Consider the following 26,966-nt stretch of genomic DNA (forward strand, 5'->3'; position numbering starts at 1 on the left):
CCGGACAGGTTTAGAGGACTTAGATCACGTGGCAGCCTATTTTAACTTGCATCGTGATATATAGTAGGGGTCGATTTATAAGCGTCATAAATATACGACAATTCTAGTGTAGTTACCCACAATCCTACATAACATGTGTCTTCGCTACTGATGGGATGTTCTCACACGCCCCCAATAATAACTAACAACCTGACTGACACGTGTCCCTGGTGTTTCAAGTACATCCAATGTCTTCCGAGTAATTAAGAATGAATACACCTAGTTGTTCGGTAAACGGTATCGACGTGACACATACACATACATGCACATGTGTGCAGATCTGTCCCTCCGGATAACCGGATCATCTTTACACTGGAAATGTATGGCAATAGTTTGAAAATTATCCGTACAGGACCGGAAGCGTGGTATCTGATTGAGCCAGTACAGTTACTTAACGTAAGTTTCGTTTAACTCAAAAATAGGCAGGAGGACCGGGATATGGGGGGTCCGAGTAAGCGAGGTTCGACTGTACTTAATTCTTGGCAGTTTTGGACCTGTTGTGAGTCATCGTTCAGTCAGATGATAACGGAGGCGACCTAAATATAGAGAGCGCACCTGACCTGCATTAAAAAAAACACATTCAATTCAGCGTATGCAGCCCTCTTTGTTGATTACACACGCGCCAGGACACAGGTTGGGCCGTTGTACCTTGTACTTCAGATAGCGAGCAGGCGGACTAGGCGGTGTTACCAGCATTGCATGTGTAGCAAAGTTAAGCTGTTCTCATGTCTCCAGATTTTACCTTGCATGTACAACAAAGGTAAGTTGTTCACATGTCTTCAGATTTCACATTGCATGTATAACAACGGTAAACTGTTCACATGTCTTCAGGTTTTCAATTGGATGTACAACAAAGGTAAGATGTTCATGTCTGATTTCTGATTTTAAATAGCAGGGACTGTAAACGTTCACTTCAGTAAATTTACACAAACTTGGTGCAAATATAGATAGAGGAGCGAGCTTCCTGTGAAACTTTATTAGTGTCCCTGTCCTTTACCTTTATGTTATAAGTGCATGTATATATTTATTGCTCATATTTCTAGACGTGCATGCACCAGCATACTAGATATATGTATATACTGCACACTATATTGTCAGATATCCATTCGTCTGAATAGTGAACTCTTGTATTCTTCTCAATATATGCTTACTTTTGTTTAGTCAGTTGAGTAAGATTAATATCAAACACGATTATGACAGACAAAGATTAGTTCCGAAACACAATTTGTAAGTCCTAGAAAGGCATTAATAGGGAATGATGAACAATTTTACTTTTCAAAATTATATTCCGGAAAATGAGTCTTGACAACAACCAGTCTGCAGATCTTATGGAACATCTGTTTAAGAAGATTGTCTAGTAAGGTTTATTGTTATGGATAAGAATTTACCATGACAAAATAATGTAAGAGACCACTTGTGAACCAGCAAAACAGAGCAAAGACAAGTCTAAAATATGAAAGACAAAGACTAGTCTCGAAACATAATTTCTAAGCCCTAGAAAGCCATTAATAGGGACTGATGAACAACTTTGTTTTTCAAAATCATATTCCGGAAAATGAGTCTTCACAACAACTAGTCTGTTTTTTTCTGTTCTTTAAACTGACGATTTTATGGAAGTTCCCTTTATGAAGATTTTCTGGTAAGGTTTATGTATAGGTTAGATCACCTAGGCATTCCGTGCACATTGCACTCAGTCCACCCAGCTGTTTACAATGGGTACCTGAAAAGCGAATGATCGGACCCAAACTGTCGCGGTCGTGGTCGCGCTTAGTGCTTAGTGGCATCCTTAAAAGTTTAATTCCGTCTGGGTGATCATGTAATGCCCGAGGGCAACATCACGATGGATTCTAGGCACAAACCACTTTGCATCATAAATAGCATTACATAATTAAATGGCTGCATGTACATGAAAAATAAATTAAAATAGTGATAAAAAAATCATTGTTGCGCTTTCACGTAGTAAAAGTTTTATGTTGACACTTTAGGTCTTTGAAAATTTCGTATTGCTTCTATGTCACGTACAGCACGTGTCATCTGATACATCTGACCACGATAAGGGCTGTTTTGGTAATGCAATGTGGCCCTCAATGAGCAGGGTAATTGTAGTAATTGATAACTATGTTATTCTCGGTTTGAATTTAAGTTTGCCCTGTACGATATAATGAGTTACTAATGAATGATTTTCACGTACGCGCAAACGTTCACTAAGAAACATGATTTCACATTCACCACCATTGCAGGCGTCAGCAACAAATTGGTGCAGAATGTCTGAAGAGGATTTTATTCCGTGCTCACAAATGTATTTGAGCTGAAATGTTCATAGTAATGCAGTTACTCCGACAAATGATCCTACTCTGTACAGTGATATCAGTGACAAAAAAACATAAAGGTGAATTTTTTGGCTTTCTTTCCGCGTGATAATGACATGATATGTGATATGAGATGGAAATGCAATATGCAAGGAAATAAACTACTACCCGCTTCAGTGAACCCTTACCTGATCGGGAAGTTACAGAAATGAGCAAGAAGGTAGTGTCACAGAAAACATGGACGTGTATAGAATGCGCATGTCGTCTGTTCTAAATCTGGGCTAATTTCGAGGAACGGAAAAATACTAATGGTGATACATCCGGCCATCGAGTTAGTGTGATTCCGCTTGGTCTAGATGATCTCAATGATGATAAACTTAATTATTGTCTGAGTGGATTTCTCATGGAAGTGAGAAAGGGGAAAACTATGTTCCAAAAACTTTAGGGCACTTGGTTTTCCTTATCCAAATGAAGCTGGTGAATTTGAACAGACATGTGCATTTCTTCTCTGACCTGGTCTACACAGAACTGAAAATCACACTGGACAATGTCATGGAAGTGAGAGCACGAGAAGCGCTTGGAATGCATCCAAGACAGGCAAATGTCATCACTGTAAATCAGGAGCAAGTACTGTGGGATAAAGCTATTCTTGGCGATTCATCTCCCTACACACTGCTTGATACAATCCCATACTTAACTTTGGTCTCAACTTTGCTTTACACAGTGGCGTTGAACACAGAATTTTAAAAGCTGATCAAAGTGAAATTGGAGAATACGACCAGGGTGAGCTCATATGCTACCATGACCAGGGTGAGTTCATACGCTACCATGACCAGGGTGAGTTCATATGCTACCACGAACAGGGTGAGTTCATACGCTACCATGACCAGGGTGAATTCATATGCTACCATGACCAGGGAGAGTTCATACGCTACCATGACCAGGATGAGTTCATACGCTACCATGACCAGGGAGAGTTCATACGCTACCATGACCAGGGAGAGTTCATATGCTACCATGACCAGGGTGAGTTCATACGCTACCATGACCAGGGTGAGTTCATACGCTACCATGACCAGGGTGAATTCATATGCTACCATGACCAGGGTGAGTTCATACGCTACCATGACCAGGGTGAGTTCATACGCTACCATGACCAGGATGAGTTCATATGCTACCATGACCAGGATGAGTTCATACGCTACCATGACCAGGGAGAGTTCATACGCTACCATGACCAGGGTGAGTTCATACGCTACCATGACCAGGGTGAGTTCATACGCTACCATGACCAGGTCAGTACAAGTAATCAACGTGGTTTGAAGGACTACCACGCTGACATTTGAAATGATTAAAACTTGTGACCAGTGATTTGACCAAATGACTGAAACGTTTAGGTGAAAAAATGAAACACAAAAAAAGGAAGTGAACACCTCTCGATTCAGTTTTAACAAAGAGTTTGTATTAGTTGTTTTGACAAGTGAGACTTGAATGGGGCCGGCTGTTGCACAGATTGTTCTTGTACTATTTATATTTCTTGGTTTCACATCTCTTGCTACCAGCTCGTTACACTTCACGAAACCCTGGCCTCCTGTTAAAGACAGCAGTACGACGGATACTGAAGTTTCAGCGCTGACTTCTGGTACAGTTAAGAGTTCCTATGGGTTACAAATCGAACTGGCTCCTCGAAAACAGAGGGACAGCTTCTGTGACAATCTTACTTTGCTTCACCATCCGCTCATTTCTTTTGCAAATAGGTCCGTGTGCTAATGTCATATTCCTGTTGATTGCCTCCATCAGATGTTCAACATCATGGCCAACAATGCCGTCTTCTTCAGCAATGTCTTCTTCAGCAGGGTCTGTCTCCCGGATGCTGGTCTGCTATGTTTGGGAACTGATCGCTGCAAGTAGGTCGTCCTCTTTCTGCATGTTGTGGAGGATATCACTGATGTTGGTCACAATCCAATGTTAACTCTGGCCTCAATTTCAAAGAGAGCTGAAGTTGGTGATGGGTTGATATTCGATGAAAAGCTATATACAATTCTTTCTGAAGTGAATAAACATAATACCAACAGTCCAATCAATGGTGGTGTTTTCACTCATCCAAGCTCAAATCATGTCTTTGATATCATAATCACTCGTTCAACCGATCCTTGACTCTTGGTTTACCGTGCAGAATGATCAGATCTATTTGAGTTCTGTTACTTTAGTGACTACCTGAATTCAGACTTTGCAGTATTTGTGGGGCGCCAAACAGCATGAATATGTCCGTAAGCAATTTCAGCTGTTCTCTTTAATATTAACGGCCGTAGCACACAAGACCTGGTCAAATTGTCCTGGTACACTAGAAACCACGTGAAAAAAACTTGGGGTAGCGACTGCAAGTCGATTAAGCTGAACTGGCTAGGGGCTGTGAGTTCCTCTGACAGACTAGGGTAGGGACTGCATGTCGACTAAGCTGAACTGGCCACGGGCTGTGAATTCCTCTGACAGACTAGGTCTGATGACGACTCTACTTGCAGTGATGGATACTTCACATACATCGTCTGTGTAAACGTCTCAGCGATTGAGAAACAGTGTGTAAAATGAAACCAGTATATCTCAACATTAAAAACAAAATCAGTTCTGATGAGGCCCTCAAGTCAGTTTGTGATAATTGTACTTTCTGCTTACTGAAACTGTGCTCTGATTACTACGGAGTGTTTGTTGAACAGAAAACAGGTGCACCATGTTTTTCTCTGAAACGACATTTTTATGACAACACATACTAGCCACATAAAAAAAAGACTGTGCATTGTCAAATTATTATCCAAGTTGATAAGTACGACAGGAATGTCAGAGGTACATATAAACTTTAGTGAAGCGATCATGAGACCATAACAAGACGGGGAAATTTCAACTGACAAACGTCAATCACAATGGCGCCACGAGTCCACAGGCGGGACAGGGGTCAAACGACCATGTCACAAGCTCAATAACGGGTACGTCCGCCATCGGCATTGAGAACAGCAGTGCATCGGTGACGCACGGAGCCTATCAAATGTGCTAGGTAGGCTTGTGGGATGTCACGACACATTCTCTCCAGTTCTGTTGCAAGGTCAAGGCCGTTATCTGGTGGATGATCAAGACGGCGTAGTCGTCGATCCATCTCGTCGCAAACATGCCCTATCGGGGAGAGATCCGGTGAGTTTGCAGGCCAAGGCAGTAAGTCAACGTTGTGGTGTTGGACGAAATCCATAGCAACCCTTGACGTATGAAGTCGGTCATTGTCCTGTTGGAATGTTAACCCTGAGCCATGACATTGCAGAAAAGGAATTACCAAAGGTCGAAGAATCTGATCCCTGTAGCACACAACTGTCAAGTTGGCACGATCAATCACCAAACGAGTTGTGTGGCGTGCTATTCTTTTCACACCAACTCATCAAGGAATCACCACCCAAGCGATTCCTCTCCAAGACACAGGCCTTTGCATAACGTTCTCCCACGAGCATATATATACGTCGGCGAGGGAAATGTTACACCTGGACTCATCTGTGAAAACAACATTTCTCCACCAACACAAGGGTCTGCCGACATGATTTCAGCACCATATTCGGCGGTCTTGTCGATGATGTTGTGTCAGGATAGGTCGTGTGGCAGGACGTCGTGATCTGATCCCAAAGATATATATAAGAGAGGGGGGTGGGGGTGGGGGTGGTTGCACAAGAGACGATTTTATTCACTAACTTGGATGAACATTGTACGGTGATCATGCATCTGATTGCTGTAAATCATGTGCAAATGTCGTGCACGTGAATGCGTTTTGGTGTAATGCTAAGAATTCGCCAATTATCTTTGCTTTCCCACAATTACTGAACTCATGACAAATGCCTTCGAAACAACTCATGACAATGATCTTTTCAACGCTACAAATTTGGTTTACAATACATCATTTCATGTTGAAACAATACCATCAATCAACATAGAATATTTTGCTAAATCTTGTTTAGAAAGTTAACTACAGTAAATAGCTACATTTACACTAGTGAGTCCTAACCTCGGATGTATGGTATATATAATTGTAAATATGATGTTTACTCTTTCGGGTGGCGAAGGTTAGTCACGTGACGGTGATGAATCTGATTTTAAGTTCAGGTGTTCCCCGAGAACATATTCTGAAAATGAGGTTAACCCTGATGGGCCATGTCCACATTCCGGAAGGACCCCTGAGCACTCCCCAGGAGGAGTCATTATAGATACATTGCTTCTGAATATTAAAACCATTTCAAGTTCATCTTAATCTTTCACATGTGTTTGAATAAATGATGACGTCGAAGAGGTTCTGCAGGTATGTGCATTGTTCACATAATTTCTTTCTACCTTCGTTTTCAGTTATGAATGATGGCAAGCAGGAAGGAAAATACACCAACACCTGGTTCATCTAACACTGTAAACCCTAAAGGTAGGCTTTAACTGTATATACTGAAACACCTAGGTTAAGCACGCAGTGGAAATCATAATGAACATATTGAGTCTGGAGTGTGGGTCATTTTCTTTTAGTTTCTTTTAGAAAGATTTATTGTGCAAACGTGCTGTTTTTAGAATGTTATCAGTGTAGAATGTTTTCTCTTTGTTCGTCCTACTCATGGTAGTTTCTTTCGGCATTTGGAAGCATAAATTTGCTCAAAATTATCAAAAGAAAATCGAAACAACCAACATAAAATATTTGTGGAGACTTATTTATGATTTCCGTGTGAAAACACTGGATTAAATACTCTGCAATGTTAATTGATAGACATTAATGATGACAGTAAGGTATTTACAGTTAATTTCACGGACAACGAGGACAGGTCTTGGACATGTTTTAAAAATGGACATGCATTCCGAAAATCTGGTGAATGTCAGACCACACTGACACGAAGAATTAATGAACATATTTATGCAATACGAAATGAACTATTTTTTTTCTTACATTAACATTAATGTCTAACTAATTGTATGTCCTATTTCCAGTGTTTGTTGATGACGATGACGTCTTCACTGTTGATTTCACTGGCAAGGAAGAATGCTCCTGGATACATTTTACAGAATGGACATGTATGCTACCATCAGGGGACCATGAAATCACATTCACACGAAGAATTAATGAACACTTGTGTACCATGATGCAGCACTTTGACAGACCTCCTGGTGTGAAGCTGGCGAGTCTACGGAATCCTGAACAAAAGGTCATACTTCTCTTCGGACATGACACAGAGGCTAGCGCTTTCAACATGTTTAACAAATTCACTGATGTGAGAAGCACTGTCGTATCATTTCTGCGCGAAGTAAAATTACCCGTGGATGATATCAAAGTTAGAGTACGACTCACGGGAACGAGGCAGGCAGCAAGGCATCAAGACCAAGGTAAACAACAGCTTTATTTTGACAATGTCTGTACTGGCTTCTACTAAACCACATATTTGTTCCAATTAATGGCCACTGTTTCCTAATAAATGTCCACCAATGCATACTTCCATACATGAAACATGAACCAGACTCATTAATTTGCAACCGTAAGGAAAAAGTAACGACATCTACCCTCGATTTGGTGGACGATTTGTTTTGGAGGAAGTACTATATTTAAACGAGTGTTGTGGAAAAAGCAAGAGCACAATTGATGCAAATTTCAGATACTGTTCAGGAATATACATGATGTCAAAATATTATTTACATGAAATATCAGTCTATTGCCATTCAGGCACGACATGACAAGACCAACCTAATACAACAGATACTAAATCTAAGTCACATGGTTCCTCAGTACATGTATACACCTACAATTCATGAATGTTCAAAACTACAAGAATACCTTATAGTTTTACTTGTCAAATAGACACAGGGTACTTCTTTCACAATTGTAGCATTCACATTACCAACACATCAATGAATCAGCCTCGGTTAGTCAACAACAATCAGTGAAATGTAATACACCTGTCACGTCATCACAACACATTCACAAAAACATCTCCTGATTCACCCGATGAAGAAGTAAGAACATTCGTTGAAACGTCGTGACCCTTCACAATAAAGACGTTGTATTCCACAAAACTCGTGTCGTATTTGCAAACATTGACATGTGTTACTGACTAAACAACCGTCAAATGTATAGTTTGTGGGATCTCATAACATATAAGGGAAATCATATATACACACGGGAGACTACACATGAGATAAGAACAACAGGACTGCAAGAAATGTGTGGTTATTATTTTCAGTAAGCTTACTGATAATTTGGCATCTCTGGTACAGTGTTTTACTTATGGACTGATTGAGTGGGATATTTAAAGTAGTACTCTAAACCGTGATACGTAAACTATTGAATTCGCAAAAGGCATTCTCAAATCAAAAAGCATCGTTTCTTTACGTGTCATCATGAGAGTAATTTTGTGGTGTATCTTCGAAAGGTTAATGTTCAAGGTAGTGAATTAACGTGCAAACTACCAGATGTAACAATCAAAAAAAAGTAATGTGTTACACTGGAGAATCTGCTGTTGTGAAAAATGGCATACATTTCAAGCCAATTTCAATTTAGATCTTTCATATTGAACGGTGGTATTTTGTCGAACATTTTCTTTCATTTCAGGATACAGCTGTGTATTTGATTCGACGGCAGATTATTCTGAGAAGGATAAATCAGAAACAAAGTGGTTCTGCAACCCGGACACCCGCAACTTTGAGGTCGACAACGAGACCAGCAACAGTCATTTTAATCGATTTAAAGAAAATATCACACGTTCTTTTGATGCTTGTCTAGGGAGAGTTACAACTGGTTCTGTGATATTTACTTTTCACCACAGAAGCACAGGAGACGCCCTGGGGATGATCCGCAAACATGAAGAAGTGAGAGCAATGATCCTGGAGTGTCTCCGGGAGATAGATTCTACAGTGAAGGACATCCAGATGGACGTCCAACTGCAGGACTTTATAGGTAAGGGATACATTTAGGCGCTTGACACGGAACAAGAAACACTTATCTTCAGGAAAATATACTTGCTACTTTTGTGTAATGAGACAGACTCTCATTTACTTTTGTGTCACTTACTTTCGTCGCTTAATATATGAAACATATTATCTGCATTAGGCACAATTGAATGTTTGGAATATTATAAAATTCTATATGATACTGATCATAGAACAATTGTTTTCAAAATTATGAGTCTTAAAGCATAGTCAATAATTATTTGGTGTTAATCAAATCTGGATGTTATTCTATTATCATGTGTTAATGTGGAATATTGTGATGTGAGAGATACATCTGAGACAGTTTACAGTTTGTCTAGCTCACGTCTACGCTATATCGAATTTGAGCACAATCACTTGCAAAGCCCCTATTTAGAAATTATTAGATTCGTGTTTGGCATCTTTGCTTCGAAGCGCCTTTGTTCTACTTTCCCTGGATGTATGATCCAGACACGATTTGTTTAGAAATATCATACAGCTGTAACTCTGCTGAAGGAAATCTCAGGATCTCAGGTGGTAGGACTAGTACAAGCAGCAGCACGTGTGATATATAGTGATATCTCCTATGAAATATCATACAGCTGTAACTCTGCTGAAGGAAATCTCAGGATCTCAGGTGGTAGGACTAGTACAAGCAGCAGCACGTGTGATATATAGTGATATCTCCTATGAAATATCATACAGCTGTAACTCTGCTGAAGGAAATCTCAGGATCTCAGGTGGTAGGACTAGTACAAGCAGCAGCACGTGTGATATATAGTGATATCTCCTATGAAATATCATACAGCTGTAACTCTGCTGAAGGAAATCTCAGGATCTCAGGTGGTAGGGCTAGTACAAGCAGCAGCACGTGTGATATACAGTGATATCTCCTATGAAATATCATACAGCTGTAACTCTGCTGAAGGAAATCTCAGGATCTCAGGTGGTACGGCTAGTACAAGCAGCAGCACGTGTGATATATAGTGATATCTCCTATGAAATATCATACAGCTGTAACTCTGCTGAAGGAAATCTCAGGATCTCAGGTGGTAGGGCTAGTACAAGCAGCAGCACGTGTGATATATAGTGATATCTTCTATGAAATATCATACAGCTGTAACTCTGCTGAAGGAAATCTCAGGATCTCAGGTGGTAGGACTAGTACAAGCAGCAGCACGTGTGATATATAGTGATATCTCCTATGAAATAGCATACAGCTGTAACTCTGCTGAAGGAAATCTCAGGATCTCAGGTGGTAGGGCTAGTACAAGCAGCAGCACGTGTGATATATAGTGATATCTCCTATGAAATATCATACAGCTGTAACTCTGCTGAAGGAAATCTCAGGATCTCAGGTGGTAGGGCTAGTACAAGCAGCAGCACGTGTGATATATAGTGATATCTCCTATGAAATAGCATACAGCTGTAACTCTGCTGAAGGAAATCTCAGGATCTCAGGTGGTACGGCTAGTACAAGCAGCAGCACGTGTGATATATAGTGATATCTCCTATGAAATATCATACAGCTGTAACTCTGCTGAAGGAAATCTCAGGATCTCAGGTGGTAGGGCTAGTACAAGCAGCAGCACGTGTGATATATAGTGATATCTCCTATGAAATATCATACAGCTGTAACTCTGCTGAAGGAAATCTCAGGATCTCAGGTGGTAGGGCTAGTACAAGCAGCAGCACGTGTGATATATAGTGATATCTCCTATGAAATATCATACAGCTGTAACTCTGCTGAAGGAAATCTCAGGATCTCAGGTGGTAGGGCTAGTACAAGCAGCAGCACGTGTGATATATAGTGATATCTCCTATGAAATATCATACAGCTGTAACTCTGCTGAAGGAAATCTCAGGATCTCAGGTGGTAGGGCTAGTACAAGCAGCAGCACGTGTGATATATAGTGATATCTCCTATGAAATATCATACAGCTGTAACTCTGCTGAAGGAAATCTCAGGATCTCAGTTGGTAGGACTAGTACAAGCAGCAGCACGTGTGATATATAGTGATATCTCCTATGAAATATCATACAGCTGTAACTCTGCTGAAGGAAATCTCAGGATCTCAGTTGGTAGGACTAGTACAAGCAGCAGCACGTGTGATATATAGTGATATCTCCTATGAAATATCATACAGCTGTAACTCTGCTGAAGGAAATCTCAGGATCTCAGTTGGTAGGACTAGTACAAGCAGCAGCACGTGTGATATATAGTGATATCTCCTATGAAATATCATACAGCTGTAACTCTACTGACAGAAATCTCAGGATCTCAGGTGGTAGGGCTAGTACAAGCAGCAACACGTGTGATATATAGTGATATCTCCTATGAAATATCATACAGCTGTAACTCTACTGAAGGAAATCTCAGGATCTCAGTTGGTAGGACTAGTACAAGCAGCAGCACGTGTGATATATAGTGATATCTCCTATGAAATATCATACAGCTGTAACTCTACTGAAGGAAATCTCAGGATCTCAGTTGGTAGGACTAGTACAAGCAGCAGCACGTGTGATATATAGTGATATCTCCTATGAAATATCATACAGCTGTAACTCTACTGAAAGAAATCTCAGGATCTCAGGTGGTAGGGCTAGTACAAGCAGGAGCACGTGTGATATATAGTGATATCTCCTATGAAATATCATACAGCTGTAACTCTGCTGAAGGAAATCTCAGGATCTCAGGTGGTAGGGCTAGTACAAGCAGCAGCACGTGTGATATACAGTGATATCTCCTATGAAATATCATACAGCTGTAACTCTGCTGAAGGAAATCTCAGGATCTCAGGTGGTAGGACTAGTACAAGCAGCAGCACGTGTGATATATAGTGATATCTCCTATGAAATATCATACAGCTGTAACTCTGCTGAAGGAAATCTCAGGATCTCAGGTGGTAGGACTAGTACAAGCAGCAGCACGTGTGATATATAGTGATATCTCCTATGAAATATCATACAGCTGTAACTCTGCTGAAGGAAATCTCAGGATCTCAGGTGGTAGGACTAGTACAAGCAGCAGCACGTGTGATATATAGTGATATCTCCTATGAAATATCATACAGCTGTAACTCTGCTGAAGGAAATCTCAGGATCTCAGGTGGTAGGACTAGTACAAGCAGCAGCACGTGTGATATATAGTGATATCTCCTATGAAATATCATACAGCTGTAACTCTGCTGAAGGAAATCTCAGGATCTCAGGTGGTAGGGCTAGTACAAGCAGCAGCACGTGTGATATACAGTGATATCTCCTATGAAATATCATACAGCTGTAACTCTGCTGAAGGAAATCTCAGGATCTCAGGTGGTACGGCTAGTACAAGCAGCAGCACGTGTGATATATAGTGATATCTCCTATGAAATATCATACAGCTGTAACTCTGCTGAAGGAAATCTCAGGATCTCAGGTGGTAGGGCTAGTACAAGCAGCAGCACGTGTGATATATAGTGATATCTTCTATGAAATATCATGCAGCTGTAACTCTGCTGAAGGAAATCTCAGGATCTCAGTTGGTAGGACTAGTACAAGCAGCAGCACGTGTGATATATAGTGATATCTCCTATGAAATAGCATACAGCTGTAACTCTGCTGAAGGAAATCTCAGGATCTCAGGTGGTAGGGCTAGTACAAGCAGCAGCACGTGTGATATATAGTGATATCTCCTATGAAATATCATACAGCTGTAACTCTGCTGAAGGAAATCTCAGGATCTCAGTTGGTAGGGCTAGTACAAGCAGGAGCACGTGTGATATATAGTGATATCTCCTATGAAATATCATACAGCTGTAACTCTGCTGAAAGAAATCTCAGGATCTCAGGTGGTAGGGCTAGTACAAGCAGCAGCACGTGTGATATATAGTGATATCTTCTATGAAATATCATACAGCTGTAACTCTGCTGAAAGAAATCTCAGGATCTCAGGTGGTAGGGCTAGTACAAGCAGCAGCACGTGTGATATATAGTGATATCTTCTATGAAATATCATACAGCTGTAACTCTGCTGAAAGAAATCTCAGGATCTCAGGTGGTAGGGCTAGTACAAGCAGCAGCACGTGTGATATATAGTGATATCTTCTATGAAGATCAGTTATTGCCCTTCAGTATCACATGCTTGACACGAGAAGCGAGGAACTGGATCAGATGCTCGTAATCTTCATACATGTCATTTTCTTGTCCAAGGTCGATTATATAACAGCTGTAACAAAGCTGAGTAATTCACCAATAAGATTGATGACTATATAGTATTCAAAGCAACTTCTGCATGCCTCATTTCTATTGGCTATAGTCATGTCCTATGAGTCCTGGAAAATGCAGGATTCTCCATATCCTCAAGGAGGCAAGCAGGGTTGTACGATGCATTTTCATTCCTTACTAATGCACTTGTTAAAAAGTTTGGCTTGTGGAAACTGTGTAGCTGCCTTTCTGATTTTGCAAGCCTGTTTCATCATCTGTATAGGTGATGTTGCAAACAGAATGGACCCAAGTTTAGGATCACTGTAGTATTCATTGCACGTGCTTTTCAAAATTGTTATATACGTACAAATCGCTAAAAAAAAGTCAAAACAAACTGCTGACTCGGAACTCTGCTTCAGATCCACGTTCACTGCCTGGACATGGCGACCTAGATAGAAGATACGTGGACAAGCAGGTATCTGTAATCAGCTCGCCTGTCACTCATCTAGTTTATGGCATCTTGCCAACAAGCAATAGATTTATGAATAGTTTTGACCATAACTCCCCGTGGCCAACCTAATCGATTGGACCGAGTTTTACACGTGTTAACGATTGAAGTGTTCTAAGTTTAATGTTGCAATGCTTGTGATATTTTAACCACATCTGTTTGGAGTTGAAAGACTACCCGCAGTAATGTCCTAATGTATGTTAACTAAATACTGCTTAAACAATAATTGTCTTAAACAGTCTACATGTGTCCTGATAACATACACAAAATATATAATCAATGTAGGAACACGAAAAAGTGGTACAAGAACTGTCAGAACAAGTGGCAACATTGCAGCAGCAATTACAAGAGGTGAAAGAGAAGGAACGAGCACAACTGGCAGGTACGTGTTGCAGATATGTGTATGTTATGATATACAGTAAAGTTAAATAGGTTCCCAGATAAATTATGTTGGAGTATTATATATTGATCCTCACGTGCTATTCGGTTTGCCTCAGGCATACGGCTGTCAATGTGGGAGACGAGGCCAGGTTCTCCTCAGCCCTCAGAAAGCAGCGGATTCTGTGAGTACAACCTGTGACCAGGAAGAATTATTCAAAACAATCCGTACTTAACTGCCCCACATCGTAAGACAAGTCCTGTCCTTAGATTGGTCGTGCCGTTCATGGACGCTAGAGTTATGGACGTGTTAGGGGTACATCAGATGGCAAAGACATTCCAGTTTATTTATCTCATCAAATACATGCACAAACATAAATCTTGAACAGTTGGAAGGCAGTTTCCATTCTTCACTTCAGTCCACAAAACATCAGAATTTGTGTCTATGTAATGTGAACTTCTTACTCAAACGATAACAGTAAAATTGTAATTCCTATAGCTGCAGACTTTACTGTTTCAGTTACGGCAACAGATACAATGACAGAAGTTGGTGACGAGGAGATTCAGGATATCACATGTAAGCTGAAACAAGATTGGTGTTTGTTTTATGTATGGACAACTTCTGTGTTGCAGCAGATGCTAACACTGTCAACAAGCGAGGGATACATAACGACACAGACAAGGATAATATATATATGGATGCCCTCTGAATGATGTATCCTCACTTTGAGGAGAAACCTATGACAGATAGTGGTTATGTAGTCAGATGAACACGATGCTAAAGTTGATGACTGATAATAAACTTAATCCAATCACTGTTAATCCCCACGTTCCTTTGGAATAACATAAACTAATTTAATGTCGTCCTGTGTTGTCACTCAGTTATTTGTTTGTGTAAGTAGGTGAGTTGTTATAAATATATATCTTTAAATTACAGATCTACCAGAACCTGGAGGCGGCCACAGACAAACAGGAGGCGCCAGTAAACAACAGGTATTGTCTATTTGACACGTTTGACAACCATTACAGTTACTCCGACACTCTCTTGTGACATTCTTATTGAGGGTTGTTGGAAATGTGACATTACGAGATCAGGATCTGACATATATCTCTCAAATACACGTAAACTGTAAATCAGCTGAAACAAATAAGCACCAGTATTTCGTACGTCTGATCAGTGCTACTCGTTCAGCCATCATTGTTAGAAAGTATAAGTACATGCACAAGGCTGTTAATGTTTGTCTTTCACATTCAGTTACCAATGTTTATAACCCATGTCTTGCAGCACGTGTATAGAGTCGTCACTGATCTGAGAAAACAACTTGCAGACACGACACAGGAGTTGAAAGCCACCAAAGAGAGGATGCACAGACATGAGATCACACACAAGAAAGGTAACCCTGGACGACAATCACTACATAACCCGCTACTGACAGTCATTATGCAACGACAAATTGAAACCACTGCAAAAGAGCGCACTACATTTTTATTAAACATCAATGCCATAATATTTAGTTTCCTGTTCGGAAATGTAGAACAGATTAGAGTTACTTCCCCTGAATCCAAGTGCTGCGGCCAAGTGTCTGTATCGTCATCATCTAAGAAATATACACAGCAACATCTGAAACAAGACCTACAACTTAGCCTTTCCTAGGGTGTGTATGTGCAATAAACGATACAAGGAAATCCTACCGTGACCGTATGTCACAGAAAGAATGGGAAAAGACCACTTCCATTCGTGACAACTTGTGTCATTCCGGGACAAGTCCACTACCCCACATCAGAACTAAAGTACTGTCGGAGATGGGAAACCTAAAAAGTGTTCTTGGTCTGTTACTATGTATTCCTAAATATTCGCACAACTGCACAACAGGACACGTAACCGCCACGCCACCTATGTCGGCATATCCACGCAAGCAGGCTTAGAGGGCTGTCACTGTAAGAAGTTGTAGAGATATAAAGAAAAAAAAACAGTTTTCCCTATTCCCGACAGTGCTTTAACTGAAACAATACAACTCTATTTCTGTTCAAATCCATCAGTATTAAGCATCGGTCTTCCTTTACATGTATCGACCTGCTTTTAAACAATAATTTTTATTATGATGGTGATGATCATTTGTTGAGGGTCCTAACGTAATTGTTCCCAGCAGTTCTACATATATTTCCTGGGTTAGGATGCCTCAAAATAATAACAGAGAGGATCGTCTTATCACAATTAGACATACAGTTCACTTAGACAAAAAGAAGTAAGAAGTAGAAAACAGTGAAGAGTTCGTGGAGAGTCCTGTCATGTCATGATTATATGTACATACTGTGTACCTCACACCACCCCACACACAGAACACCTTGATAGGTACATACTGTGTACCTCTCTCCACCCCACACACTGAACACCTTGATATGTACATACTGTGTATCTCACCCCACCCCACACAGAGAACACCTTGATAGGTACATACTGTGTATCTCACCCCACCCCACACACTGAACACCTTGATATGTACATCCTGTGTATCTCACCCCACCCCACACAGACAACACCTTGATAGGTACATACTGTGTATCTCCCCCCACCCAACACACAGAACACCTTGATATGTACATGCTGTGTATCTCACCCCACCCCACACACTGAACACCTTGATATGTACATACTGTGTATCTCACCCCACCCAACACACAGAACACCTTGATAGGTACATACTGTGTACCTCACACCACCCTACACACAGAACACCTTGATAGGTACATACTGTGTATCTCACCCCACCCCACACACAGAACACCTTGATATGTACATACTGTGTATCTCACCCCACCCAACACACAGAACACCTTGATAGGTACATACTGTGTACCTCACACCACCCTACACACAGAACACCTTGATAGGTACATACTGTGTATCTCACCCCACCCCACACACAGAACACCTTGATATGTACATACTGTGTATCTCACCCCACCCAACACACAGAACACCTTGATATGTACATACTGTGTATCTCCCCCCACCCCACACACAGAACACCTTGATAGGTACATTCTGTGTATCTCCCCCCACCCAACACACTGAACACCTTGATAATTGCATACCGTGTATCTCACCCCATCACACACAGAGAACACCTTGATATGTGCACACCGTGTATCTCACCCTACCCCACACAGAGAACACCTTGATAGGTACATACTGTGTATCTCACCCCACCCCACACACTGAACACCTTGATTTGTACATACTGTGTACCTCACCCCACCCCACTCACAGAACACCTTGAAAGGTACATACTGTGTACCTCACCCCACCTCACACACAGAACACCTTGATAGGTACATACTGTGTATCTCACCCCACACCACACACTGAACACCTTGATGTGTACATACTGTGTACCTCACTCCACCCCACACACAGAACATCTTGATAGGTACATACTGTGTACCTCACCCCACCCCACACAGAGAACACCTTGATATGTACATACTGTATACCTCACCCCACCCCACACAGAGAACACCTTGAAAGGTACATACTGTGTACCTCCCCTACCCCATAAGACCTTGAGAGGTACATACTGTGTACCTCCCCACCCTCCACTCCCCACAGCACACACACACACACACACACACACAAACACACACACACACACACACACACACATACACACACACACACGCACACAGAGAGCAGCTTGATACGCACATACTGTGTACCTCACCCCACATCACACACACACCTTCATAGGTACATGCTGTGTACCTCCCCCCTACTCTACACACATAACACCTTGATATGTACAAACTGTGTACCTCACACCACCCCACGTACAGAACACCTTGATATATGAATATATATGAATACCTGTTTATATGAATATCTTTAGAGTTTGATATACTGTCATCACAATTGTTTTAATCGAATATGAATGGGATTATATTATCTAAAACCGTGATAGTAAAACTGTATAAACAATTTCTATTAATATTATCACTTTTACTTATAAGGTTGAACTAAATCGTTGTTCATTATCCTGTGCGTATGAAACTGAACATTAGTTTCAATGTATTATTGAATATTGTACATGATAAGAACTAAAGTACAAGTTGCAGTCATGGCTGCCTATAACACTTGTGTAAAAAGTCTAAATGTGGTGTACTTCTCCAACTGTGTGAATTTCCTATATAAATATTATTCAAACAATCCAAAACGTTCAAATAATAACAACGTATGCAATACATATATCCAGGTATGCGATGATACTGAACAAGGGTAAATGTAGATACTGAAGGTAGTTTGCAACATATGTCATGTTTGGAATTTCACTTTCTTAGTAAAGTACGAATTCTAGTACTTTTTTTCGGTTGAGTCCCATCCGGGATTCGAACCCGCACCCTCAGAGTCAGGCACCTAATCGCCAGCACACAAAGTCAGCCGCCTAGCCCGCTCAGCCACCGCGACTTCCACAAAACTGAAAGTCGGACAACTGGTAGTCTAGACTGCGTACTTTGTGTACCCCTCTGATGAGTGTAAATTGGCACGGCTCCCACGGCCGTAGTTTCATGAAAACAATGCTTGAATGATGGTTCCACCGACCTTCACCTCAAAGAAATTGCCTAGCATGTACAACAATGTTTACATCACTACCGCTGACCGATTTCTTACAAAATGGCGGCTTTGCTAGCAAGGGTAAACAGGATTTTGCGAGCCCTTTTCCTTTGATTCAACGATCGTTTGTGGATAACTATGAGATGTAAGTAATATAAATGATTTTGACTATTTTTGCATTGTTATATAGATCTGCCATTATCATTCTGCGTGGCTTTGCATCTCCCATGACATCACGCTGCTCGGAAACTTTCACAATTTAGTTGAATTATCAAATCAGTGAGTTATATCTACATTTAATCTACTATATCTTGCTACGATACTCTTCCCATGGACATTCCAAAGATACTGAGCTATTCAAAGCAATGAATACACGGCTGGATGTCAGAAAAATTCTGAAAATGTCCAAGTCTAAAATCGGATGTTTTTGTTTACATTTGAAACAAGGGCAGCCTTTCGCTTTCACACCCAGTGGATATCGTTTCGTTTTATCTTGACAGTTGGTTTTGGTGACAGAGACCAGTTGTAATTTGATTCTAAAATTTATGGGGAATTGAATGATGCATTTGTTGCAGCTGAATATGAAATATACATGATGAAATAGGCGTCGCAATACCGTCCTTCGCGAAAAGTAATTTTGTAAACACTTTCTAACATGGCGGAAAGCGCTCGATCTTCGGCGTTCCTGTACGTGTATTTTTGTACCATCCCAGACGATTCTAGAGTTATCGGCGACGTTTCAGATTTATTATTTGTGGGATTATGTCCAACCGATATCAGATATCACTAATATGCCATATTTGAAGTTCAACTGACCCAGTAATTGAACTGACCCGCGATTTCGTGTTGTGTAAAACTTGACGACATTTACGATGAGGCCTATTTGGAAATGTAATTTTAAGCACATTAGCTTTGTCTGAGATATTAGTGGATGGTGTCAAGAAACAGGGAATTTCCCCCAAAATTCAAAAGTGTGAGGTGTATTTGTATCCGAGGTATATTTAGAATTTTCCTGGACTTCAAAGTGAGGGTTGCAGAGGAAGGACATATATGCCATGTGACATCCGGGGGGTTAAACACCTAGGATACTCGTATATGATGCTGTGTACCTCACCCCTCCTAACCCTCTCCCCCCCCCCCCCCCCCCCCCAAACACCCCCACCACCACCACCACGCAAAGAACAGTTTTATAGGCGGATGATAGTTGCCTACCTCCACCCACCTCAAAACACACACGCCACAGAGAATAACTCTATAGGTACATGATACTGTGTAGCTCACACCCCCTCACCCAACCCCTCACACAGAACAGCTGCATAGCCACATGATACTGTATACCTCACCTCACCCCACCCCCAAAACAGAACAGCTTTAAAGCCTCATGATACTGTGTACCTCACCAGACCCCCAAAACAGAAGAGCTTTAAAGCCTCATGATACTGTGTACCTCACCCCACCCCCAATACAGAACAGCTTTAAAGCCTCATGATACTGTGTACCTCACCAGACCCCCAATACAGAACAGCTTTATAGCCACACACAATTCACGGAATGACTTGTCTTTAAATTGACAGTATTGTAGTCAATATCTATGTTTGTGTACTCTATTGATGTATGAATATCCTGAAGATTGTAAAACAATAGTTTTATGATTACCATTAGCAATGTGTGAGTACTTTGTGAAAGAAAAACTGGAGAACTGCTGATGATGCAAAACATTTTTTCTCGGGATAGTAAAGAATGATCTGACGGCACATTATCTGATCTTGTAAATTCAATGTGGTCTGTCACGAGTTAACTCCCCTTCTCGGGAAAAGGTTGTGATAGCCGCAACACCATAACACGTATTTTTCCTGAATGTGTGTTTACACAAGGCGTAGTTTGTGCATATATGTAACTGCCGGGCGCTGGTCAAACTATTGCACTCGTCTGGTGGTTAAGAAAACGTTAAGGTGGGAAGGGAAGGTATCTCTCTCACTGTTAACACCCAGAGAAATACGCGTACAAGGAAACAATTAAAAGAAAAACGTTTTGATATGCTCGTTTGAGTTTTGATTACAGCCAAAACAGTTTCAGAATATTATCTGTCAACCAAATTACTGGAGACAGTGCTAGTACACGATGCTGGTGTTGCGGTTCAGTTAGGTATAGCCTCAATGACGTATCCATCACTTGGTATTGGCTGTTGCTTAACGCCGCACTGATCAATATTTTCCAGGCTTCGACCTAAAAATAGTGGAGTCGGGACCAAACAATCCAGTGAACAAAAGCATGAGCTTCGTTCGCCGCAAATAGTTTAATAATGATATGTGTCAACTAAGTCAGCCGGCCTGACAACTCGATCAGGTTAGTTGCCCCTAACCACAAACATGGGTTACTGAAGATCATTTCTAATCTGGATCTTCATTGATAACGCTTTTGAATGCGTAAATAATGGTGACTTGATCAGACAATCCTGTGATTGATGTCAGGAACACCGTCGAGAGCACCAAATACATATATGTTGTTGTATTGTTGTTACTATGTTTTCTGTAATTGTTTGGTGTGTGCACCTCGCGTCAGCACGTGTTGAATGTAAGAGAATGTACGTCACAAAACGTGAAGTCAGTTACACCTGGTGATAAATCTTTACGACATTTGATGTGTTTTATACCTTTGCATCTGTGTTTCCGTTACACTGGGCATGTTGTAGAGACAATGATCAGTTTTACCCCATATGGAATCTGTACAACCAGATAACTAAGACATAGAACGCAACATAACCTTTGTTTGCCCCATGCGATTCGGGTGAAAATGTCCATAGTATTTTGAAGGCAGAGCTATCATTTTTTTTTGCGGAGGCGTTTGTACTAAAAATTCCTTAAACTCGTATTACACAAGGATAAGCGGTTCTGACATCAAAGTTACATTACCTGCTGTCTTAAAATTGCGGTAGTAATTACTGAGTGTAGGTGTTGGTAATAATTGCTACAGAGATACATATAAGCACATATCTCGGGTAACACGTAGACTTCAGCAGACAAATCCACGCTAGTTTCGTTATTCAGTCCATTGATGTGTGCACCTGTCTAGTGAATGTAAAACATAAATTTAAGTCAGCCGTGCCTTAGATCTCGCAACTTATCATCAATGTCACCAACATCTGCAATACATGCTGAAGCAGCACAGTAAATGTTGACTGTTGTATATCGGGCAGATTCAGGTGTGGCGGTGTGGGGAAGGGGGCGGGGGTTGTCGTTCATTAGCGTGGCGTGCTGCAAGGATTACCGGGCACCACATGCAATCGAACGCCAAACTCGGTGCTGCTCCTCACATGAAACGTCACAATGACGTCATAACTCGCACCTTAGCGCGACCAGTGTCGCTGGTCTGGGCATTTCCAGGCTGACAATGAGAGGTGTCTGTTGTGTGAGGACGGAAGCGGGGTAAGTTTGTTATCACTGTATTTTCAACCATTAGTTAAACAGGTGCAGCCATGAACAGAGCTGAGTGGACAATACTACTGTGGGATATAGGCAACAGGTACTTGCATGTTAAAATGTGACTGGATACCATGGTTAATGTAATAAATTAACAAAACAAGTACAATCTACTGCGTGAACTTATAACACGCATGACGGGATAAGTGTTTGGGACTTGCTGTAAGGGCCGAAGGAGGATAGTTTTTGACACTTGCATATATTGTCAGAAGAAAATCTGTAGTTATCAGGAAAAGGTCAGGGCAAAGTCAGATAATTTTGGTCTGCCCTGACCGTGGGAACCCTGGATTGAGTGTTCGTGTGCACGGTAGCTTCATGAGTAGAAAATGCTGTGAAACTTATGGGGTCGTGGAGAAACTCCTAACACCAATAAACAGCCGCCACCATTACCTTTCTCCAGTTTGCTCTGTTCATAAGCATTTACAAAATAATAAATGTAACTTGATAGACTGTTGATAGACTTTAGAAATAAAATATGTTTAGAAGGCTACATTTACATTGACTAAACAAGACAAAAATAATTTGCGTGTCCATGTTTTACATTGGACGGCGACTGTAGCGTCGCTATTTTGTAAAGCGTAGCAATATCTGATTTACAAACACGGCGGTGAATTTGTAGTGTTAGCTAGTCGGGTTTTCAAGAAGGTGATGTTTTCAGTCTTAACACCTTCAGTGTGGAGCTGTCAAAGTCTACACAGCTCACTGTAGAATACACCTGTTGTCTGTAATCCTGTAATAATTACGAAGACAGGGACCCGTTAAGTGAAGATGTCGCCAAGTGTGTTGAATTCCACTTTAACCTGCCACCAACAAACGTTCCCAGGCTACAAAGGAACCCCATGTTTTAGTTATTTTCCGATGTGGATGCCCTGTTATGGTGGGTATGACAATTTTGCTTTTATATCCAGGGGCAAGATATTAAACGGTATATACCACAGTAGAGTCAGTTTGACCTCCGTCGCTCTGTTTTCTATATCACTGTTTGTAATGAACAATAACTGAACGTCCTGGCAAATGCATGTGAACTATGTGAACCTGTTGTATGTAAAACAATACGCCAATATTCTGACAAGCACACAAGCACTAGGGTTGACGGAACCCATTCTACCAGAATAGAACCTACTCAACCCTAGATGTATGTTGTCAGGGGAGACTGGGTGTCATACATATAAACATATAACAGTTGATTGGATGTTTGTTTTGTTATTTACAGGTCCAGTCACAGGGAAGAAGGCAGACAGCCAAGGTAGCGTACAGCATTATATATAAGTTGATGTATGATGTCAATTCAGGTGAAACCACCATAAATAATAATACCACTGCAAGTCAACATATGTTAATGCTTCCACATTGTTGTGTAAGTTGTTTCCTGGGCAATATATGATTCCTGTGTTGAAATCTAGTACAGGACATATAGTCTGTGTTGAAGTGTGTTCTGCATGACATATTCTGTGTTGAAGTCTACTACATGACATATTGTGTGTTACAGCCTGGAGCGAGATGGAAGCACTGAAACCTGGACGAACACCGAAGTACCTGGTAGGTGGGAGGGTATGGTGAAGCAGATATTCTAGTCGCTAGTATACCATGGTGTCAGGCTCTCAGATCTGTCAGAAACCTTTGTCCTTTCTAAACACAATCCCGGTGTCATCTCTCCTCGAAAACTGTACCATACATTCTGCACTTTGATATATATGTTATATATTTGTAATCTAACACCATCGATGATAAATGTAATAAAGAAACAACGCAATCAATGTAATGTAATATAATGTAATGTATCTGGTGTTTATTCTAACCCTCATGTTTGTCTCCACAGCCACGTGCAGGGACACACGGAAGTCTGGGACACCATCAAGACACACGAGGTGGGTGGAGACAATGTCACGTGTGTTGTAGTGGGGAGAACTATCAGTTTACATTCTCACGATGTTAACATTCTAATGATCTAACGTGTAAAAACATCAACTAGTTCTTGTCATTCCCTGACAGTTTGTTGTCAGCCATGATACATGTATAGATTATGTATCAAGAGTTTTGTATCATCAGTGTAAGATGTGAACAATGCAGCTGTAAGATAAAGATGTCCGACCTGTGTACAGAGTTTACTTCGTGTTACAGCGACACCGACTCCCTCACGTAGAGACGTCCGGGCAGACGCCGACCTCCATGACGCCTGCAGGGAGGGGAAACTGGAGGAGGTGAAGCGGATCCTGGACACAGGTCGGGCTGACGTCAACAGTAGAGGTGAAGGCGGGTGGACGCCGGTGATGGCGGCAGCACTGCGGGGACACAGAGATGTGGTGGAGCTGCTTGTGAGTCGAGGCGCTGATGTGTCACTGGTGGACGGTGACGGTGACAACATCCTTCACGTGGCCTGTTGGGGAGGAGACCGGAAGACGGTGGAGTTTGTGCTGTCTCTGGACGGGGTGGACGTCAACGCCAGGAACAACGACGGGCACACAGCCGCCGACGTGGCGAGACTCTGTGGACATCGTCAACTGTCGGATCTCCTGGTGTCACGTGGTACACAGTGAAGTGACGGTAGTGTTGATGTAGACAATGATGGAGGACATGTCGTTACTGACGCTGTCGTGGTCTGTGCCGTTCACGTCGTCGCGTTGTTTATAATTCTTTATCAAGGTGAGAATATTTGTTGTGTTTGAGGAGAAATAAAACGTTTTGAGAATATTTTCAGACATTTTGTTGTTTATGGAACTTTACAGAATCAGGTAAGGACATTGTTGACTGTAAATGTTGATGATATGTCGTTGGTATATGAACCCTGCATCTCGTGATGTAGTTCTGTTTTAATTATGTGTCATAATTTCCTCATTAATCGTGAAACACACAACAACAAAATGTTTGTTTACATCTCGCTGCACTCTGTGACCTCAGACTGAGCCGAGGTTCGCCAGCTGGCGCGGTGCCAAATGCACAGTGACGTCACACTACTGATGACGTCACGATGTTGTGGTCAAGGTACCGAAGTGTCCAGGTGTTGTCTGTGCCTTGTGTTTCAGTGCTGCTTAGTGCCAGGGTTACGGTAGCACCTGTGCAGAGCAGCACAGGGCGGGTCAGGGTATCCTTGTTGTTAAATCACGCCGAGTACCTGGTTTGGATTCCCATGGATACGAAGTGTGATGCCTATTACCGATGTTGAAGGCCGTAATACTGTTGGGATATTAATAAGGCCGGCGTAAAACTATACTCATAAAGCGTTTCCTAAAGTCTGCGTGATTTTGTGTCAGTCATGGCGTCACGCTGCACTAAAAGTTTGACAGTTTCTTACGAATTACCAAATTATTTCATTGTATCTATTTTTAATTTGCTATCTTTTGCTACAATCCCCTGAATATACTAAGCGTATTGAGCCTTTGTAAGCTATGATTAGACGGCTGGATGTTGGAATATTACCGAAAATGCTACGCAGTGTAAAATTGGATTTTTTCTTTGTTTACATTTCAAAAAAGCGTTGTCTTTCGAGCATAGCGTTCGTTTTCATACCAATTATCTTTCGTTTCGTTTTGTCTAGACAATTGGTATTGGTGACAAAGACCATTTGTGATTTGATTCTAAGATGTGTGGGGAATTCAATGATGCATTTGTGGCATCTGACTATGAAATGTACGTGATGTTATAGGCGTCTCAATACCGGCCTTCTCGAGACGTGATTTTGTAAACACTAACCAATATGGCGGAAAGCGCACTTCGGCGTTCGTGTAAGTGTATTTTCGAAAACATCCCAACCGATTCTGGGTTCGTCGGCGACGTTTCAGAATTATCATTACTGTTTACATGAAAACTTGATATCAGTGATCATTAATAAGTTATTTTTGAAATTCATTACTCCCAGTAATTAGCCGATTTTCACATTTCAAAACATATAGTACTGCAAATAACGCTGTGAAGCTCAATTTTGTGCAGTTTGAAAATTGACGATATTTACTCTGAAGCTTATTTTGAAAGGCAATTTTAAGCACTTTTGCTTGGTCTTAGATAATAGTGGGTAGTATATATATATATATCAAGAAACAGGGAATTTTCCGCAGAATTTAAAACTGTGAAACTGTGACTTCAAAGTGAGGGATGTAGAGGAAGGACATATATGTCCCGATTTTCCTCTCCGACGTCAAACGTCCACAAAGACCACACGCACGCACGTACGCACGCACACACACACACACTATATTTTCGTTATGTGTTGTTGACAGTAACCAATACAAAAATTAATATTGTAACCGAATACGAAGTGTCACAAATTATAAGCAATTATAGAAAGCACGAGAAGGGTGTGGCGAGGTACATGGATGGTTCTATCCACCATGTAAACTATTTCTTATGCTTCCATCCTCTCGTGAATGTGAAGATGTATTTTGACCAATGTTGCACCATTATCAACAGAGTACCAGCATCACCATCACGTGTACTGCTGCTACTGAGACACCACGTTAGTTGGCGCCATGGCTTGTTTTGTGTATAAGTAACGTCGGAGAAAG

The 26,966-nt window shown here is 41.3% G+C and overlaps 1 protein-coding gene across 1 annotated transcript; it reads left to right on the forward strand.

Moving 5' to 3' along the window:
• Positions 1-645: 645 nt before the first annotated feature.
• Positions 646-25,158, forward strand: LOC137269891 (uncharacterized). The gene is made up of 14 exons (XM_067803730.1): positions 646-799; positions 6,720-6,789; positions 7,341-7,733; positions 8,953-9,297; positions 13,913-13,968; positions 14,287-14,383; positions 14,499-14,564; positions 14,900-14,956; positions 15,317-15,372; positions 15,665-15,773; positions 23,681-23,713; positions 23,957-24,006; positions 24,287-24,335; positions 24,589-25,158. Exons 2-14 carry the CDS (start codon positions 6,726-6,728, stop codon positions 25,002-25,004), a joined length of 1,791 nt encoding a protein of 596 aa, XP_067659831.1. The 5' UTR covers positions 646-799; positions 6,720-6,725; the 3' UTR covers positions 25,005-25,158.
• Positions 25,159-26,966: the final 1,808 nt, after the last annotated feature.

The sequence above is a fragment of the Haliotis asinina genome, unplaced genomic scaffold (assembly GCF_037392515.1).
Source record: "Haliotis asinina isolate JCU_RB_2024 unplaced genomic scaffold, JCU_Hal_asi_v2 scaffold_18, whole genome shotgun sequence".
Lineage (NCBI taxonomy): Eukaryota > Metazoa > Mollusca > Gastropoda > Lepetellida > Haliotidae > Haliotis > Haliotis asinina.